At 45.1% G+C, this 20,571-nt stretch overlaps 1 protein-coding gene across 3 annotated transcripts; it reads right to left on the bottom strand.

Moving 5' to 3' along the window:
• Nucleotides 1-2,536: 2,536 nt before the first annotated feature.
• On the bottom strand, nt 2,537-10,565 carry LOC101701311 (cytochrome P450 11B1, mitochondrial). Of its 3 annotated transcripts, none has more exons than XM_087186730.1 (9): nt 10,478-10,565; nt 9,651-9,806; nt 7,690-7,889; nt 7,354-7,557; nt 6,942-7,096; nt 5,377-5,543; nt 4,922-5,000; nt 4,646-4,834; nt 2,537-4,262 (listed from the first exon to the last, which is right to left on the bottom strand). In XM_087186730.1, exons 2-9 carry the CDS (start codon nt 9,797-9,799, stop codon nt 4,149-4,151), a joined length of 1,257 nt encoding a protein of 418 aa, XP_087042856.1. In that variant the 5' UTR covers nt 9,800-9,806; nt 10,478-10,565; the 3' UTR covers nt 2,537-4,148. The 3 variants fall into 3 exon arrangements, with proteins under 3 accessions (XP_087042856.1, XP_004837917.2, XP_021106918.2); XM_004837860.3 differs by lacking the exon at nt 10,478-10,565 and adding an exon at nt 10,138-10,394; XM_021251259.2 differs by lacking the exons at nt 9,651-9,806; nt 10,478-10,565 and adding an exon at nt 10,138-10,394.
• Nucleotides 10,566-20,571: the final 10,006 nt, after the last annotated feature.

The raw sequence follows: 20,571 nt of genomic DNA, 5'->3' as shown, positions 1-20,571 counted from the left end.
GTCCCCCCTCCCCGCCCCGGACCCTTCCGTTGAAGAGCCGCCCATCCCCCCTTCAGAGTCTGGGCCCGAGGCACAGCAGCTCGCGGTCCCAGCCCTTTGTAGCCAGGCACTCAGCTGTGAGGAAAGCTCTAGGCTACAGGTCCAAGGCAGGCAAAAGGAGGAGCGGACGCCTTTCACTTTCTTTTCCTAGAGACCCTTCCTCCTTCCACGCGACCCCACCCCCCCACGTCAGTATCTCCTTGAGGTCAGGTCCAGTGCCCGAGCCCCACCTTGAGAAGGGTGTCTCTGCATGGCCACCCTAGACCCTAAGGAGTCTCCTCCAGGCCCCCGCCCAGCCTCCTCAGCACTGTGAGCCTTGTTTTCCAGCTTCTCACTCCCTCTTGCGGTGATGCCTCCCTCAGTGTCTGGGATTCTGTGTCTGAGCCATGTGCAGCAGGATGAGCTGCTTTCCCTGAAAGGAGTGGCCTGTGTGTGATCTCCGCTCTGGGTGCCCTGTCCTTTCCCTGCTTTGGGAGAAGCTCTATGAGCCGCACCCGCCCTCCTGTCCCTCTAGGGCCACTGGCTGATGGGCAGATCAGCCTCCTTCCTCTGGAGCGTTGGCTCCTGGGGGCTGCCCTGTACTGGGGCCACTTTGCCTCCCCCCACCGGGTTGCTCCCGCACAGCCCCAGCCAGCTCTCAGGAGGATCTGGCCACATAGTTCCTGCCTGAGCGTGCTCACCTGGGGTCCCCTGTCATGCCAGCCTGGTGACTGACAGATAGGAATGAGTAGGCACCCCCTGGCAGGGCTCCCCTCCTCAGTGCAGAGCCCCCCGTCCCCAGCCGGCCCTTATCTCCTTACCAGTCCGGCCTCAGTCCTGTCCTGCCACAACCTGCTGATTCTGATGGAGAAGGGCAGGGACCTTGGTTTCCTCTATCTTGTCAAGCCTGAGTGGTTGAATTTATAGCTGAGTCTTTCTGTACCCACATAGCTTACTGCTCTACCTCTGGCCCTTCCGCGGCACTTTTGCTCCTGGTGCCCTCACTCTTTGCTCCTGTGAGGGCTCACGTCTCTATTTGTCATCCTTACTCGGCCACAGGGCTTCAGGTCTGTTCAGAGCGAGTGTCCCCCTGCTCCTTGGGCTTGTGCCATCCCTCCCATTAGGAGAGGACTCATGGTCCCTTGCAAGTGCTTCTCCCACTTGGCTCTAGGATCACAGCCACAGACTGGCTGCAGAGACCGCTCTGGGGCAGCAGCTCTCAGGAGACTCACTCTCTGGGCTCATCCACTTGGAGATGAGATCCACACAAGACAGCTTGGTCTGTGTCTGTGGATGCCGACGGCCTCATTCCCAGCTCCTTCTGCTCTCTGACACCAGGTTTTTGAGGGTCTATGCTCTGAGAGAAAATCCCACCAGCTTGGTCTCCTAGGACTGTTCTGCTATGGAGTCCTATCCCTCTCAGCTCTGGGCATTAGCACAGGAAGTGGTAGCCTGCTGTCCACTTTCCAACTTGACTTCTGCTGTGCCTCATCCAGCCCGCAGGGTTTCCCATCAGCCCAAAAGCACAGCTGGAAATCACTTGATAGGAATCTGCCCTCTGTCTGGAGGGAGTGGGGGAGTCTGCAAGGGAGGAGTGTTCAGAATGCCTGGAGTTCTCATTTGTGCTAAAAGGTGAGTGTGGTGCCTGTGTTCTGCAGCCTAGCTGGCCAGGGAGCTAGTGTTATGAGGGTAAGAAAAGAGTCCAGCCTCAGGAAGCAGGTGATTGTGAGGGGGCCGCTGGGCAGCAGGGCTCTGGAGTTTATGTGGGAAAGGGCCCTACAGGTGTGAGCCTGCCCTGCCTCTGCCTGGCATCCTGTGACCATGCTGCTTGCCCATCTTCCTCCCCAGACTGGAAGGCCTCTGCTGAAAGCTCTGTGACTCCTAGCTGGCCTCCAGGGAGCTGCACTCCTGTCGCCTGTGGTCAGGTGGATGGAAAGGGGCCTGATTTTACCCCATCCCTGGGGCGTGGCTTCCTGCTGCACAGTCAGCTTCAGATGCTGTGCCCTGTGCTGCTTCTGAGCACTGCAGGTGAGGTGCTGCCTCCAACTGACTGGAGCTTCAGCCTCTAGCAGTTCGTGTACAGGAGCCTCCCCACCACATCTTTCCATTTCTTTTACGTTGTTTATGTGCAATAGGGTCAAAGGTGCAAAACTAGGAACTATTAAAAAAGCGTAGTCAGAGAAGTGACAGAAGAGATGTCACACTGCCCTTCCATCCTTTTCTTCCCATTTCCACACCCATAAGTACACAGTATCAAAAGTTCTGATTTGTCTTCTTTAAGTTCCTTTCTTTTTTAATTGTTACTCTTTTATACATACATAAATTTTGTCTTTTTTTTTTGCAGTGAATAGCAAATCTTTCAAATCACTCTGATGACACTCGGAAGTTTACTTCCTCCTTTTTATGACTACAGAAGTGTTCATTGTGTGTCAATTCCATAGCTTGTTCAATCAATTTCCTCCACATGAACATCCAGGAATTTTTCAACATTAGCACTCACGAACAATGCTGCAATGAATTGCTTTGGTACGTATATTTTTATCTTTATTCAGGAATAATTTTAGAGGTAACCAAGAATCACACAGGACAGCAGAACACTCCCTTACCTACTTCACCCAACTTCCTTTGTGTCAGCATCTTACATAATCATAGTGCATTGGTCAACACAAAGAAATTAACTTTTGGAACAATAATTATAACTAAACCACAGACTCTGTCTGCATCTCACCAATTTCTCCACTAATATCCACCCCAGGATAACATGTTGCATTTGGTCAGTGTAACCTGTGACCATCTCTCAGTGTTTCCTTATTTTTTAGGACCTTGTCACACTAACTTCTGGCCAGGTGTTTGGCATCATGTCAGTGTGTTAAGATTTATCTGATGTTCTCTCATAATTACATTGAAGTTATATGTCTTGTGGGAGAACACCATAGAGGTGAAGAGCCAAGAGTAATTTTCTCTATGTTATTTCTCTATATTATTTCATCCCTATGCATATGAATTACTTGTTTATGGATTTTTACATTTTATTGGGTTTTATCTCATGTGGTGCCTGTATGTGGGTATGTGACCTAAACTACTCTTCTTGTAAAGACATTTTCATATGGGATTGAAGTCCACCCCAGTCACTTGATTTCAAATTAAATCCCTTGATAAAGGTGCTATCTCTAAATACAGTCACGTTCTAAGGACATTTGGGGCTCAACATCTTTTTAAGTTGATTTTCAGTGGACCTAATTCATCCCACACACCCAATTTAATAAAATCCTTGTTCTTTGTCAAAATATACTCCCTATACACTGCTGAGCCTCCAGAGAAATCTGCAACAGGTTAACACACTCTGATCCATGCTAAATATTCAGGGAGATTATTGCTTTCCCCAGGAAATACCTGCCTCACGTCAGTTAATGCTTCATCTCCAGGAAGACACAGCTCTCCAGCAATGACCTCTCCTGTCACCTCGTCCAGGTCTCCATTATGACCTCCTGTCTACATCTCTGACCCTCAGAGACCACCACAACCCCTTGCTGATACACAATCCTCACTAGTATTCACACTTTCCTTTTTTATTTTTTTTTTTTGGTACCAGGGATTGAACTCAGAACCTTCCACTTGCAAGGCAGGCGCAGTGCCACGGAGCTAATCCCCGGCCCCACAATTACTTTCCTAATTTTTGAGTTCACGTACACCAACGCCATAGCTCAGGTGATGTGTCGCCAACTTAGATCTATTTTCTTTGCTGATTCCACATAAATGGAAAACATAAGTATGGCCAATATTAAGAGTGTGATCTGATGGCCACAGGAGGATGCTGGAAACCGTGCTCAGGAGAGAGAGAGACAGTGTTCTAGCAGAGAAAGTTTGCAGGAGATGGAGCTGGGTGGGGCTGGGGAGGGGACAAAACCAGGCTGGGCCACCATGATCCTCCTGAGCTCTGCTCTGGCCTGGCTGCACAGCCTGCTGAGCCCAGATCCTGCAGGGCTTTGCCTGCACTGTTTGAGCTGGGAGCCCTCTACATAGCACTGTGGCCAGGAAGCAGTGCTCTTGCAGGAGAACAGGAGGGGTGGCCTAGGATCATGGAGACAGAGGATAGCGCTGTGCCTGGGATCCTCGGTGGGGAAGTATGACTAGGTGACAGCCCGGAAAGTGAGGGGGGGGAAGGTGGTGGGCATCAAAACAAAGTTGTAGGCCAACTTCACATCCTCTTGGAGCGGTGTCTCCACGTGGAAGGATTTCAGAATCTAGGACAGAAGTGCAGATTGTGTCTGGGCTCCTAGCAGGGCCAGGGTCCTGACTAGGCTGCTGTAGCAACTGAACTGAGTGCAGCCACCAGACTGCGGGGGAGGAGCAGCCTATGTTCCCATGCAGACCCACCCACTCCGCCAAGCCCCTCCCTGCCAGGCAGGGCCCCACCTTGCTGAGGTCAAGCCCCACTCTGCCAGAGCACAGCCCACCCACCACACAGGCTCTGCCCTACTATGCAAGGCCCAACCTTACTCTGCAAGGCCCCTCCCACTCATGCCATGCCAAACCTCTGCCAAGGCCTGCCCCATTCCCCAGACCCACCCTGGACACCCTGGCCAGGGTCCCACCCCATCCCAAGGCCCCACCCAAGCTCTCTCACGTGATGCAGAAACAGCAGCATCTCCACTTCTGCCAGACGCCGCCCCAGACACTGGCGCACCCCAAAGCCAAAAGCCAGGTGATGGAAGGTCTGCCTGCTGTCCAGCCAGCGTTGCGGGTTATAGCGCTCTGGACTCGGGAACACTGAGGGGTTTCGGCCCATTGAATACAGATACAAATGGACCAAGGTCTGCAGACAGGTGCAGAGGGGGCTGTCAAGTGCCTGAGGGACAACTTGCAAATGCCTTCAGCAGGGGGACTGTGGGGACTCACTCACCCCAGCCGGGAGGTGGTAGTTCTGAAGCACCAAGTCTGAGCTCAGGATTCTCTCCACAAAAAGACCGACAGGGTACAGCCTGGGGATGCAAGGCCGGAAGAGATGCCTGAGCTATGACAAGTCTCCTCCAGTCCCCTCTGCGGTCCTTCTTACACAGGACCCCTAGAAGGGAAGTCAGCCCTCATCCTGACACTAGGCTTCCATGCACCTGCTGAGCTCAGCCGGGCCTCCCTCCATAAGGCCAGTGCAGGCCAGGAAGGACATGGAGGATGGCCACAGGACTTGAAATGGGATCCCAGAGGAAGAGGGCTCTACCCCAACCTGAGATAGAAGAGGAGCTGAGGTGCAGCTGGTTTCCAGGAAAAGCTCCTCATATCTCCACCCATCTCCATCTGTGTCCTCAAGCCACCTAAGCAGAGGAGAAATGGACTGGGTAGGGTTGAGCTGGCACCTACCTCAGGGTCTCCTTGAGGGCTGCTCGAAGCAGGGGCAGTTCCATGGTAGCCCTCTGAGGATTCCCTGAGATGCTGGGCTCAGCAGCCAGGCTTTCCTGGTGCAGGGCCTGCTGCACCGTGGGGTTCCTGGCCAACTCAAAGAGCGTCATCATTATTGGGTAGGTGGTCTATAGGAGTCAGAGGGCAAGGCTCAGACTGCACACTGACTTGCCCTCCATCCAGGGCAGCCCTCCCATGAGCATGCACAGTAGAGGACAGGCCCACATCCTAGACTTCAGGACTCTGAAGCCCACTGGGACACATGCACTGAGTCCTGAGGGAAAGGTCCCAGTTCTATATCACTTCAATGTCTGCTGCCCACACCCTTCCTGGAGCTTCAGAAAGTGACCACGACACTCCTCAAATTGCTCTGGAGACCACACCCATCAGCTTCTCATGACTTTTTTGCCCTGGTAGTCCATAGACCTAGATGTACTAACAGGAAATGATCCCCCAGGCCCCAAACATTTCCCCCTCCAGGTTCATTTCTGGTCCCATGAAACACATCTCCCATTGCCTGTCTGAGATCTATACCTCACTATCTCCAAAATGGATCGTTGTGTGACCTGAGCTGCAGAAATGGCCTACTGAGAGCCCCAGTGATGCTGTGGAACTCCGTGCAAGCTCCACTCTCTGCCCTGAGAAGGTAGAAGGGCTCACTCTGACCTCATGCTCCCAAGGTGGGCTTTCTCTATCTTGGCATGAAGGACAGGTGCTGGGTCCCTTCCTGATAGGAGCCCTCTCTTTCTCTGCCTCATTTGCCATTGTGTCCACCTGATTTACCCAGCCTGGTACCTTGCCAGGTCCTGTGGTACTCTGTGCTCTGGGCTCTGCCTTCCTTGCCTCCCCTTCATGGCCTCTTTTCTTTGCTTTCTTACTGAACATTCGGCCCAATGCCTCACTATTCACTCATGAACTCTCCTGGGCACTTGTCCTTGGTGGATGGATCCTGGCCTTTGCTCAGTGCGAGTCCTGGCCTGGCTTGGCTTCCTGCTCTGAATGTAGGGGCCTGTCTCCAAGTGGGCCCTTAGCAGATGCTGTGGGAAGAAGATTCTCTCTTCCATAGCAAAGATCCTGCCAGGAGGCCAGTGCCCTCTCCTTCCTGTGCTGCCATCGACTCTCTGTCCCAGCAGCACCCCTGAACCTCTTACCTCCTCTTCTCTGCCCTTCAAGCATCTTTGCTTAATGCCCGTGCTACTTGGCAGGCTTTGCTGCATGGCCCTCCAGTGGCCACTCCGCCCCTCCCCATCCTTCCAGGTCCCACTATGTGCACATGTAGAAAAGGCTGCTCTCGGGGAGACCATTTTCACTCCACCTGTGCCTCCACATAGTTTCCCACATCTGTGGCTGCCAAATTTATGGGCCTCCACGTGGGCTCCATTGTCCCCCCACCCCCCAGCTTCCCATCACTTCACAGCTGAAGGCAACAGGAATTCAGGGGCAAGGCCTGGACTGGGGCTTGTGGGTGACTATGCTTAAGAAGACACTTCAAGGAGTCCAGGTGGGTTTCAAATGCATGGCCTAACCGTGTCCACACTCCCTGCAATGAAGTCCAAAGAGTTGGCCATGATGACACCTAGTGATGAGTCCCCATCCAACAGCATATCTGCCATGATGCCGCTGTAGTACTGAGGGGATCCTGCAGCCAGCTCCTGGTATTTCTTCTGGATGCAATTTTCAGCTGCAAGAAAGGAGAGAGCTTCAGACTGCAGAGCTGGGAGCATCGCTTCCTTTTTCTTCTCCTCCCCATCTGCCCATGACACCTCCAAATCTCTGTGCTTCCTCCATTGTCTACAGGCTGGGCCAGCCCAGTCTCCTGCCAATCCCCTGGCAAGATCTCGGGATGCCATTACCCTGTTATGTGGACTCCCTGTGGCCCTGGGGGGAAGACGGGTGATGCATGGGAAAGTAGGTGACTCTCCTGCCCCTGGGACTCACCATAGTCAGAGATGTGGTCCCAGGCCTCAAAGTGCTCCTTCCACACCTGGCTGCTCATCCAGCTGGGCAGATACCTGGGCAAGAACATGAGCTTCCTGGTGGATTTGAACATGGTCTCCAGGGCATGGATGAAGTTCAGGCTGTTAGGGCTCGGGTTATGACCTAGGAGGCCCAACCTCTCTCCAAAAAGTGCAAAGTTGCTGGCTGCAGAGACAATGGTATCACTGGATGAAGATGGATGGTGCCTGACCTCAAGGCACCCTCTGTACCCAGCCCTCTGCACCCATTGCTGGCTGTGTCCTCATGCCCTGAGGTTGGGACCACCCTAGAACCCACCTTCTATGCTATAGTTACAAATGCTGGGCTGGATGCCCAGGGTCAGGATCCGCTGGGCACTCTGTAGCACCTTCTTCTTCAAGGCCTCTGAGAAGTCTCTTGCCACTATGTCCACCATGGGGAGGAACTTTTGCACTGCCTTTGGGGACAGCACATTTGGGTTCAGCTGTAGTCGGTCAGAGTGCCATTCAGGCCCATTCCTGCAGGGTAGAGCATAGCTGGAGTCAACCCTAGCCCCATCTTCCTGGTCCCGAGAAGGAATTGGGTGTCACTGGGAGGGAGATGAATGTATCCATGAAGGCAAGCTGCTGCAGGTCCGCGCACCTCTTTTTCTCAGAGTCACCTTCATGTGCTGGTACCATGGCCACTGAAGTCTAAATGGGGAAAGACACCAAATTCTGCTGGAAATTCCTGCTGCAGTTAGCTGCTTTCATTCATCTGAACTCACAGGCCCCGAGTTCTCTACTCACAGCACTCATAACCAACCTTGCCTGGATGGGGAGGCTTTATTTCCATGAGAGGAGATTAAAGCTTCTCTCAAGCTATGCCCACCTAGCCCACACCATCCCCCAAGGGGAGAGGTGGCTGACCTCCCACCTCCCTGTCCTTCCCTATGGAGCGTGCGTCCTCTCAGTCACTAGCCTCTGCCTATTGCCAAGAATGTCCCCATCTTCTCCCGGACAGGTCCGAATAATAGCACTCACCATATTTCCAAGCCACAGCCCAGAGACCAGAGGAGCTTGGAGGAGGTTCTCCAAACAATGGTGGGCAGCAATTTGTACTCTCAGCCACACACCTGCCTGTTTCTATGGCTGATGCCTGCAACTATTGATACTTATCACACCCACAGCTACACTCACATGTCTGTGCTTATGCAGGAACTCAAAACCCATTTGCAAACCTGCATGCACTCATATAGGCAAACAAGACATAAGAGCCATGCACATACAGAAATGCACACACAGAAACACAGACACCCAACAGATATTTGTATTTACACACACGCACACACATGCACAGGTGCACATGTATGAACAGACAATATTCACACAAATGCAGATAAAAAGTGTATGTATACACACACATACACAAACACATATATGCACCCACATGCACACCCTGGCTCACTGATTCCTTCAAATACACATGCCCACCCTTCTCCCTGGCCTGTCCTCTGGTGTTCCATCCCTACCAGCCACCTCTCCTCTTAATGGCCACACTCAAAGGACCTCTTTCCTTAAACCCTGCTATCCCAAGAGAACTCACTTCTTGACAAGGTGGCATGATTGCCCACAGTCCAACATGTCTCTTTTAGTGCTCTGGGCTCCGGATGACAACCTTTTCCCAGCTGGTCTGCCCCAATTACCACTTTCTTCCTCCTTACCTCTCCAGGTGTCCTCTGTTTCCACAGGAAGACTCCAGGTTCCAGTGCCACTAGCTCACTTACAGCTTTGCTTCTGAGCACAAAGAGCTATCCCCATCCTGCATCCCCATCACCCTTTTCTCCAGGACTCTCTCCTATAGAGTGAAGGGTGTGTTATCTCTTGGAAGACACTAGGTGGGAGGGAGGCTGCAGCCTGGTGGATATCAAACTCTGGAATATGCTGGCTGTGGCCCTGAGCCAACTCCTCCCTTCTCAGGGCTATTTCTCTGAGATGTGGTAAGGGGAGCCACTCACCTGTGAGAGAAAATATCACCAAGGCTGTAAGGAATAGGTGCCAACCTCACAGTGGTGTCAGTGTCCCTCCTCCCCCAAGGAAGGTGCATTTCTCTACCACTTCATTGCTTGCTCCTCCACTCTCAGAACCTCCAAGGCATGGCACACATCTGTGTTTGGCAATCATCCTGTTTCCACCATCCCCCTTAGAGGCCAGGATAGGTATGCCCGAGGGTCTGCTCCTTGTTGCCTCTTCTCTGTCTGGGCAGCTAACCCCACCTCCCTCCTCATCCTGGCCTCTTACAGCAAGAACACTCCAGGCTTCTTCCCTCGGTGCTGTCTGTGGGCTATCCAGGGCTCCATGACCTTGCGGTATGGATACACTTTCTCTGCCCGGTACAGCTGGTCAGCGTCCTCTGGCAGCATCACAGAGACTATCTGTGTCTTTCCCATGTTATACCTGTGAGACGGTACACAAAGCTCTGCTGTAGCTGCCCTGTCATCAGTGCAGACTGGGTCCTGTAAAACCTCTGGTTTCTCCTGAACTTGCCTTTGTACCACCTGACCCTCTCCCACTTTAGAGCTTCTGTATTCTGTCCCCTCCATAGTGAGCCCTGCTTTGTTCTGTCCTTATTAAGAATCATGATCTCCATGGCAAAGACTTAGGACAGCAGCCCACCATGCTCCAGGACCACAGGGCAATTGTGACACTATGTGCCTAGTAACATCCTGGCCTCCAGCAGGACAGGAGACTCTGGGCATCTTCAACAAGGGGCTCTGAAAGGCATTACCTGAAAATGGGCCCCAGCTCCTGGAAGGCCCGATCTACCTCCAGGTGCAAGTCATCATAGTCCTGCCCCTTCCAGATCTGCAGCACCTTCTGCCATTTGTTGCCTGAGTACTGGGGTATGGCTTTGAAGGGCAGCACTGTAGTCTTGGGGGCCACAACAGCTCTGGTGCCCAGTGCCCTGGCGCCTCTCAGGCACAGCCAGGACCCTGCCAGCCAAATGTCTGCCTTCAACCTAAATGTCATTCTCCTGCTCCCTCCAACCCCATGCAGTCAGATCCTTTTTATCTCTCCTAGGAGCCTACACTGCCACTGATCATGTCATGGGAGGAATTGTCCCTTACTCTGTCCAAGAGCAGAGGTCAGGGCTGGGACCTCTAGCCTGAGGTGGAGTAAAGAGATGGTCTGGATTTCACCTCTGCCATGCCTGCTGGTGGGAGGGAGTGGAGGTCAGGACCAGGTTTTGGGTGCAGGCTTGAAGGAGTACACAGTGGGGGCAGAGGCTTCTCCCACCCCCAGGATGAGAGCAGTTTGATAAATGAAGGTCTTATCTTATCTTATAACCTTGGATTGTTCTTGCTTTTCCTTTTAGATCTAGAGCTGAAGGAGGGTGGATGAATTTGCAGTAGTTGTACTAACCTACATTTATTTATTTACTTTTTAAAAAATTATTTCTTTTTAAAATGACAAAATTGTACGTATTTATCTTATACAACAATTATTTTTGGCATATTTATACACTTGTGTTAAGGCTAAATTGAGCTAAATAACATACACATTAATGTATATATACTTCTGTGGTGAGGATACATAATTTACTCTCTTAGAAACATAAAATACATGGTAAATATAGTCACCACATTTTTTTTCGTAGACCTCTTGGACTCATTCCTTCTTGCTAACTGAAATGTTGTTTTTTTGACCAACATATCCCCAGTCACCAGCCCCTACTCCATAGTCACTACTGTACTTTCTGCTTGTATAAATTTGACTTTTTTAGATTCTACATGTAAATTAGATCTGCTTGTCTCACTATGCCTGGCTTATTTCACTTAACATATTGTCCTCCAGGCTCATGTTATTGGAAATGATGTCATCTTTTGAAATGCTCAACAGTATTCTCTTGGTACATACATCATCTTTATCCATCCATTTAATGATAGGCTCTTGGTTTGGTCCTGTATCTTGGTTATTGTGACTAGTGCTGTACTAAACGTTGCAGGTGTCTCTTTGACATGCTTAATTTGTTTCCTTTGAACATGAGCCATGAGATTCCTGGTCACATGGTACTTCTGTTTTTAGTGTTTTAGGATCTCCGTTCTTTTATCCATAATGGTCTTACTAATTCACATTTGTATCAACAGTATATGTTACTTTTTTCTACCTCCTTGCCAATATTTGTCATATTTTGATTTTTTCATAATAGCCACTGTAACTGGGTAAAACATTTCATTGGAGTATTGATTTGCACTCTGCTGACAACTAATGATATGGAGCATTCTTTCATATAATTGTTGGCCATTGTTAATTTTTTTATTGAAAAAATATATTTTCTATTTATCTATTCATATCATTTTCCTTTTTCTCAGATGGATTACTTGCTTTCTGTTGTTATGTACATTAATGTGTATGTCATTTAGCTCAATTTATTTTTTTTTAGTTAATAATCTCAGTTAAAACATGGGTTTATTTTCTAAAGTATCCAAAAAGTAAAATTATTGAAAGAAGAAAATGTTACCTGACAACTTCACTATTCATGCCCTTGTCTTGTTTTTTCTTTTGGTTTGGAAGAAGATACCAGCCACTAGAAAGTGTGCCTCATTAACATTTCTTCTTAATGTAATTAGTCTTAACATATATTCATTGCAAGTTGGACTATAAGAACTCCAGATATAACCTGCTTTTTCTACCTATACCTAAAAATAAAGTTGGAAGAAGTGGTAAAAAAAAAATGATTTGGGAATGGTAGAATTAGGACATCACTCTTTTACACCCTCCTGATGAGTTAAAGGATCTGGGCAGTGATCACCAGTGGCTGCTAACATTGCCCAAGAGACAAGTGGACATTCTGTATTTCCTAATAGAAGTGCAGGACACTATGTAGGACATATTCCCAACAAAATGATTGTACCTGAATCTGACCAAGCATCTCAACCTAACCACTAATTTAGAGCTTGCAATGACAGAGAAACAAGTCAAACAGTGTCCCAAAGACACATCAAAATCCAAGCCGGGAAATTCCAAGACAGCCCATTTCAACAATGCTCAGCACCCTCAAAACACTGCAAGTGAGAGAGTAGAGAATCCATAGTTTTTTTTAAAACATTGAAGTTTACTTATGTTATCATATCTAGAAAGTCAGGGCAGAATTACATTCACTTCTTAATAGTATCACTGTAAACAGACTAGATGCCACAGCTCTTCATTTGCTTTGGAAACTTCTAAAGAGTTGACCTTAGCAGCCTCACAAGCCTTTCCTTCCTCTCTAGGCTCTCTTGGACTTTTTCAATTTTTTTCTGGGGGAGCAGGTATTGCTGACAATTGATGCTAAGTAAATAGTATGTGGTTGTGCTTGCTAAACCTTTCCCTCACCTCCCATAGGCAAAAGGGTATCTTGCCTGCCTTATCCTTTACCCAAAGTTATTAGGAAGAAAGTAGATCATCAAAGACGAGAATAGAGAGAAGTTTCCAGTTTAGAAAATCTCCAAAGTTGGATGAACTTCAATGGAGTTTAATTGTCCAGTTTCATCTTCTGCTGACCAGAGAGTCATGCGCTAGGGACGGAGCTCCAATCCTTGGTCCACTGAGGCTACAGTGTAATGTGCTCAATTACTTTGATTAAAACACATTGGGAAAGCTATCTCTAGGTAGGGAAAAGTATTTTCTTATCATGATAGTACTGCAAGAGACAAATCAAAGAGGCAAACAGCAGGCTGTGACACTTTGCTCTTGAACTTCAATAATTGTCAGTTTACAGTGCAAGCAAATCAAGAAGGAGAGCAGAGGGTGGTCATGGGGCAGAGAAATGAGGAGGTTGCTACCAGATCTGGACAACTTTAGATCTTCCTGGATTCCCAACATTTAGCTCAAGTGGCTATGCGGATTCAAGGCTTAAGACTTTTTTCTGGCCAGTGCTGTAAAATGACATAAGAAGCTGACCCTTTTGAGGTACATCCATAGACTCAGTGTTCTTTTCTGATGGTGCCTCCTGTGGTTTAAAGGTATAAATGACTCCCCCGTTTTACAATTTTATTTTATCGGTACATTTTAGGTATACCATATAATGATATTCATCATTGCAAATTTGCACCTTTACAGAATCTCTCTTGGTCTTTATTTTTCTCCCTTCTCTGCCCTCCTGTCAACCCCTCAATCCCTCCCTAATTACAAAGACTTTGTTTCCATTTTTTCATTTTCTCATATTAATTCCATTCCCTTCTTTCCTTTTCCCTACCTCTCCCACTCCCCCTTCCCCTTTGCCCCTTTTCTTCATATTTCACATTATCTATTATACCTTTTAGTCCTTATTTACACTTTCAGTTTCTCACACTAGAGAAACCATTCAGTATTTACATGTGTGTCCTATTTATTTCACTTAAGAGTATCTCCTCAATGCGCATTCATTTAGCTATAAATGTCTCTAATTTTTACATTTTTTATGGCTGAGTAGTACTCCATTTTATTTTTAAAAAACACATTTTCTTTATCCAGTCTCCAGTTGATGGGCAATTGGGCTGCTTCCAAGTTTTAGCTACCACAAACTGTGCTGCTATGAACATGAGTGCACATATATCACTGTGGTATGATTCTTTTAATTCTTTTTGGGAAGATCCCCAGCAGGGGAATAGCTGGGTCAAATGGGAATTCCAGTCCTGGTTCTTTGAGGTATCTCCATACTGATTTCCACAGTAGTTGCATCAGTCTACACTCCCACCAGCAGTGGAGCAGTGTTCCTCTTTCCCCACAGCCCTGCCAGCATTTGTTATTGGTTGACTTCATGATAGTAGCTATTCTTTCTGGAGTGAGGTGGAATCTCAGCATTCTTTCCATTTCCATCTCTCAAATAACCAGTGATGTTGAACATTTTTTCCTATGTTTATTTGCTATTTCTACATCGTTTTCTGAGAAATGTCTGCTCATTTCAGATGCCCATTTTTGGATTGGGTCTTTAAATTTGGGGGGTGGGATTTTTTAAAGTTCTTTATAGATTCTAGATAGTAGACCTTTGTCTGAGGAACAGCAGGTGAAAATTTTTTCCCACATTGTGAGTTGTCTCTTCACATTGCTGGTGGTTTCTTTTGTTGTGCAGAAGCTTTTTAATAACAAGAGATCCCACGTGGTGATTCTTTGTGCTAGTTCACAGGTAACTGAGGTTTTGTTCATAAAATCTTTTCCTACACCAATGTCTTCAAAACTTCCACCTGACCTCTGTTCCAGCTGGTTCTGCATTACCATTTTAATATTTAGATCTTTAATCTATTTCCATTTTAGTTTAGTGCATGGTGAAAGATATAGGTCTAGTTTTAATCTTTGGCAAGTTGAAACACAATTTTTTGAGCAACATTTATTACAGAGGCTATCTTTCCTCTAGTGAGGGTGTTTGGCTCCTTTGTCGAAGATGAGGTGGCTGAGTGTGTCTGGAATTGTTTCTGCATCTTCTAATCTGTTCCACTGATCCTCAGGTCTGTTTCTTTGCCAGTACCATGCTGTTTTATCACAGTGGGTTTGTAGTATACTTTCAAGTTGGGGATGTGATACCACCTACCTTGTCTTTATTGCCTAGTATTGCTTTTGCTATTCTAGGTCTCTTCTTATTCCAAATGAATTTTTGGATTGTTTTCTCCAGGTCTGTGAAGTGTGCTGCCCGGATTTCAATTGGAATTGCATTGAATCTATATAGCAGTTTTTAAGTGTGGCCATTTTCACTATGTTGATCCTTCCTACCCAGGAGCAGGGAATGTCTTTCCATTTTCTGATATATCTTCAATCTCTCTTTTCAGAGTGCTATAATTTTCAGAGAAGAGGTCTTTGATTTCTTTTGTTAGGTTGATTCCTAGGTATTTCCGTTTTTTGAATGCTATTGTGAAAGGAATTGTTTGCCCTATTTCTCTCTCAGGGAGTCTGTGGTTCATGTAGAGGAAAGCTATTGATTTTTGTGTGTTGACCTTGTATCCAGCTACTTTCCTGAATTTGGTTATTAAGTCTAGAAGACTTTTGGTGGAGTTCTTGGGGTCTTCTATATAGAGTATCATGTCATCTGCAAATAATGACAATGTGATTTCTTCATTTCCTATCTTTATTCCTTTTAATTCTATCTCTTGTCTAATTGCCATGGCTAATGTTTCCAAAACTCTATTGAACAGGAGTGGTATAATGGACATCCTTGTCTTGTTCCTGATTTTAGTGTGAAGGATTTCAGGTTTTGACCATTTTGTATGATATTGCCTGTTGATTTTTCATAGATGGCTTTTATCAGATTGAGATAGAGACAGTCTATTCCAATTTTTTGTAGGGTTTTTATCATAAATGCAGGTTGGATTTTGTCAAATGCTCTTTCTGCATATATTGAGATGATCATATGGTTTATATCACTGGCTGTATTGATACAGTGTATTACATTTATTGATTTGTGTATGTTGAACCATCCCTGCATCCCTGGGATGAATCCCACTTGATCAGGGTGTATGATCTTCTTGATGATCTTCTGCATTCTATTTGCCAGTATCTTATCAAGGATTTTTGCATCTATGTTCATTAGTGAGATTGGCCTACAGTTCTCTTTATCGGTTGGTTCTCTGCTTTGGGGATCAAGGTGATGCTTGCTTCCAGGAATGAATTCAGGAGTATTGCTTCCCTTTCAATTTCATTGAAGAGTTTAAACAGTAGTTGCAGTAGTTCCTCTCTAAATGTCTTGTAGAATTCAGCAGTGAAGCCATCAGGACCCGGACTTTTCTTAGTTGGTAAGTTTTTAATTATGTTTTCAATTTCATTGATTGATATTGGGTTGTTTAGAATTTTTAGGTCTTCTTTGTTCAAATTTGGTAATTCATACAAATCTAGTCATCTGTACATTTCTTCCTTGTTTTCCATCTTTTTTTTTTATACCGGGGATCGAACTCGGGTCCTTCCGCTTACACAGCAGGCAGCAAAACCACTGAGCTAAATCCCCGGCCCTGTGTTTTCCATCTTACTGGTATATATGTTCTCGAAGTAGGTATTGATGATCCTCTGGATTTCTGCTGGGTCTGCTGTGATTTCACCCTTTTCATTCCTAATTGCATGGATTTGGGCCTTTTCTATCCTTTTTCTGATAAGGTTGGCTAAGGGTTTGTCAATTTTGTTTATTCTCTCTAAGAACCAACTTTTGGCTTCATTGATTTTTTGTATTGTTTTCTTAGTCTCCATTACATTGATTTCTCCTCTGATCTTTATGATTTCCTCCCTTGTATGAGCTTTGGGTTTGTCCTTCTCCTCCTTTTCTAGAAGCTTCAGGTTCAGCATCAGGTTGTTTAATTGGACTCTCTCTGTTTTCCTAATATGAGTATTCACAGCTATGAATTTCCTTCTTAAAATTGCTTTGTGTCCCATAGATTCCGATATGTTGTATTGTCATTGTCATTTAATTGAAGAAACTGTCTGATTTCTTCTTTAATTTCCTCTGTGACCCATTGGTTATTCAGAAGTGTGTTGTTCAATTTCCATGTGTTTATGAAATTTTTATGGTTTCTTTTGCTATGGATCTCCAATTTCATTGCACTACAGTCTGATAATATACAGGGGATAACTTCAATTCCTTTGCACTTACTTAAATATGTTCTATGAGCCAGTATGTGGTCTATTTTGGAGAATGACCCATGTGCAGCTGAAAAGAATGTGTATTTTAATTTTGTGAGGTGAAACACTCTGTAAACATCTGTTAAGTTCATTTGTTCATGAGTTTGACTGAGTTCTAGTATTTCATTGCTTGTTTTCTGTCTAGTTGATCTATCTATTTGTGACAGTGGGGTGCTGAGGTCCCCCACTACTATTGTATTAGTGCTTATATGATTTTTCATGTCCGTTAGTATTTGTTTTATATAGTTGGGCACACTAGTGTTTGATGCATAGATATTTATGATTGTCATCTCTTCCTCTTGGATTGTTCCCTTTACAAGGATGTAGTGTCCTTCTTTGTCTCTCTTAATCAGTGTTGGTTTGAAATCCACTTGATCTGCAAAGAGGATAGCTACTCCTGCTTTTTTTCAGGTTCCTGTCACATGGAGTATTGTTTTCCCCCCTGTAACTTTCAGTCTATGAGCTTCTTTTTGAATTAAGCATATTTCTTGTATGCAGCATAATGTTGGATCTTGGTTCCTGACCCATTCTGCCAATCTATATCTTTTGATTGGAAAGTTGAGACCATTAACATTGATTAACATTGCCATAAACATTAGAACTGATACATATTGACTTATCCTTGTGATGACTTTTTCTTTTAGTTGGATTCTCCCCCTTTGCATTTAATTTCTTGTCACACCCAGTGGATTCATTTTGCTGGGCTTCCTGGGGTTGTGATCCTCATTGTCTTTTCCTAGGATATTGTCTAAAATTTTTGGAGTGTTGGTTTGGTATTCATGAAGTTCCTAAGGCGCTCTTTGTCATGAAAGTATCTTATTTCTCCATCAATTTTGAAAGATAATTTTGCAAGGTACATCAGTCTGGGCTGGAGGCTGTTTTCTTTTAGGGCTTGGAATATGTCACTCCGAGCTCTTCTTGCCTTGAGGGTTTGTGTTGAGAAGTCTGCTGTGATTCTGATGGGCTTTCCTTTGTATGTATTTTGTTTCTTTTCTCTAACTACTTGTAGAATTTTATTCTTCTGTTGGGTTTCTGGAATCTTAACTATTATATGCCTATGTGTAGTTTTTTTTTTAATCAAGGCTAGTTGGAGTCCTATATTCCTTACTTATCTGTATGTCCAGTTCTTTTCCCCGGCTTGGGAAGTTTTCTGCCATCACTTCTGTGAACAGATTTTTTATGTCATCTGCACACTCTCCTGTTTCTTCATTGACTCCGATCAATCTTATGTTATTCTTCTTTGCATCGTCTAGCAGCTGCTGGATTGATTTCTCATGGTCCCTTACAATTTTAAAGCAATTTTTCTTTCCCTGGTCACTAATTGCAATCTTATCTTCTATATCTGAAATTCTGTCCTCACATTGGCTCATTCTGCTGCATAGACTTTCAATGGAGTTTTTAATTTCCGGGAAATCTGTTTGCATCTGTTTTATGGATTCTGTTTGTTTCCTATGTTGGAATTCCATCATGCTCTTCAGCTCCTCTCTAGATTTATTAATCATGTCTTGCACTATGGGCACAATCTTTGATGTTATCTGAGTAATTATTTCTGATTTCATTTTTTCCAGATCCTCTTTTGTTGCCAGTTCAGGGAGTCCAGGTGGTTGAGTATCATAGTGTTCCATTTTGTTTCCCTTTGGGGTTGCCGTAGGTGATCTGGAAGTCTGGTTTTGAGGCTTGTTTATGCGTCTTCTCATTTCGATGGGGGGTAGGGGGGTGCTGCTGGTGCCCATGCGTGGCTCACCTCCTCTCTACTGGGAGTGGTGGCCTGTCGACCCAGAAGCCTCCTCCTCTGTGCTGGGAGTGGTGGTATGCTGGCCCAGAAGCCTCTTCCTCTGTACTGGGAGTGGTGGCACATCATCCCGGCTACTTAGCTCAATTTAGCCTTAACATAACAATGTATAAATATTTCAAAATAATTGCTGTATAAGATACATACAATTTTATTTGTCATTTTAAAAAGAAATAATTTTTTAAGTAAATAAATAAATGTAGATTAGTATCAGTCCACTGATTGGTTTGGCACTGCCCTAATCCCAGTAGCCTAGACAGAATATAAAAGGGGCAGAAAGAAGCTGCTAAGACCCCTTGATTGCTTACTTTGCTACCTTCTGCCCACCATGAACTATATCTCCTCTGCAATGCCTGTGTCTGCCTTGGAGCCAGCCAATTATAGACTGAAACTTCTACAAATGGTGAGCTAAATGAACCTTTGCTCCTTTAATTTGGGGTGTCAGGTATTTGTTCTTAGCAATGAGAAAAGTAAATAAGACAATGTACATCCTGAATAATCCAATATCAGTCAGTGAAATTGAACTAATGAAAGAAAGAAAACTACCAACTCAGAAAAGCCCAGGTCCTAATGAATTCACTGCCAAATTCTATAAGAACTTCTGAGAAGATCTAACACAAATACTCCTCAAACTCTTTAATGAAATTAAAAGAGAAGCAGTACTCCAAAAGTCTTTCCTGGAAGCAAGAATTATCCCAATTCCAAAGCCAGAAAATGACCCACTCAAAAAAGATAACTACAAACCATTCTCTGTAATGAACATAGATACAAAAATCCTCAATAAGATACTAACAAACAGAATGTAACACATCCTGAAACAGATCATACAGCATGACCAAGTAGGATTCATTCCAAGGATGCAGGGATGGCTGAACATATGCAAATCAATAAATTGGATACACTGCATAAACAGAAGCAAGGACTGAAATTACATGATCACCTCAATAGAAAGAGAAAAAGCATTTGAAAAAATCCAAAATCCATTCATGATTTTAAAAAAAACAAACCTCAACAAGATAGGAACAGAAGGTCTTTATCTCAATTTGATAAAAACCATGTACAACAAGCCAATGGCCAATGTCATATTAAGTGTAGAGAAGCCAAAAGCTTTCCCTCTAAAATCAGCACAAGGATGCCTGGTATCAGCACTCCTGTATGGTATAGTTCTCAAAACACTAGGTAGAGCAGTTAGATAAGAGAAAGAAATAAAGGATATAGATAGGAAAGGAAGAAGTTAAATTATCATTATTTGCAGATGACATTCTTGTCCCTATAGAATACCCAAAAACTCTACCAAAAGATTCTTGGAATTATTAAACAAATTCAGTAGCATAACAGGGTACAAATTCAACACTCAAAACAATAGCATTCCTCCACACCAATAATAAATTCACCAAAAGAGAAATTAGGGAAACAATCCCTTTAACATAGCATCAACAAAAATGAAATACTTTGGAATTGACCTAACCAAGGAAGAGAAAGACTACTACAGTGAAAACTTACAGGACTCTGAAAAAGGAGATCAAAGTGGATATCAGAAAATGGAAAGATATCCCCTGTTCTGTTCCTGGATAGGCAGAATCAATATAATCAAAATGGCCATACTTCCAAAATTGTTGTATAGATTTAATGCAATCCCAAGCAAAATACCTATAGCATTCCTCACAAAATTAGAGAATGCAATCCTACACTTCATGTGGAAACAGAAGAGACTTAGAATAGCAAAAGAAATTCTGACAAAAGGGAAGGCAGTGGGCATCATGATTCCAGACTTCAAATTATACTACAAAGCTATAATGATTAAAAATAGCA

Source organism: Heterocephalus glaber, unplaced genomic scaffold (genome assembly GCF_053883595.1).
Source record: "Heterocephalus glaber isolate CG9 unplaced genomic scaffold, H.glaber_assembly_v1.0 deba00000281, whole genome shotgun sequence".
Classification (NCBI taxonomy): domain Eukaryota; kingdom Metazoa; phylum Chordata; class Mammalia; order Rodentia; family Bathyergidae; genus Heterocephalus; species Heterocephalus glaber.
Note: the sequence above shows the minus strand (reverse complement) of the source record. Positions and strands in the feature narration are given on the sequence as shown.

Bases quoted from the DNA above. Each gene is read 5' to 3' on its own strand.
- LOC101701311 (XM_004837860.3), bottom strand. From the start codon at position 10,379: ATGACATTTAGGTTGAAGGCAGACATTTGGCTGGCAGGGTCCTGGCTG. The intron at 7,890-9,650 runs GTAAGAGGCCAG...TCTACCCTGCAG, and splicing joins AAGCCTGGAGTGTTCTTGCT to GAATGGGCCTGAATGGCACT. The intron at 7,097-7,353 runs GTGAGTCCCAGG...CCTTTCTTGCAG, and splicing joins GGACCACATCTCTGACTATG to CTGAAAATTGCATCCAGAAG.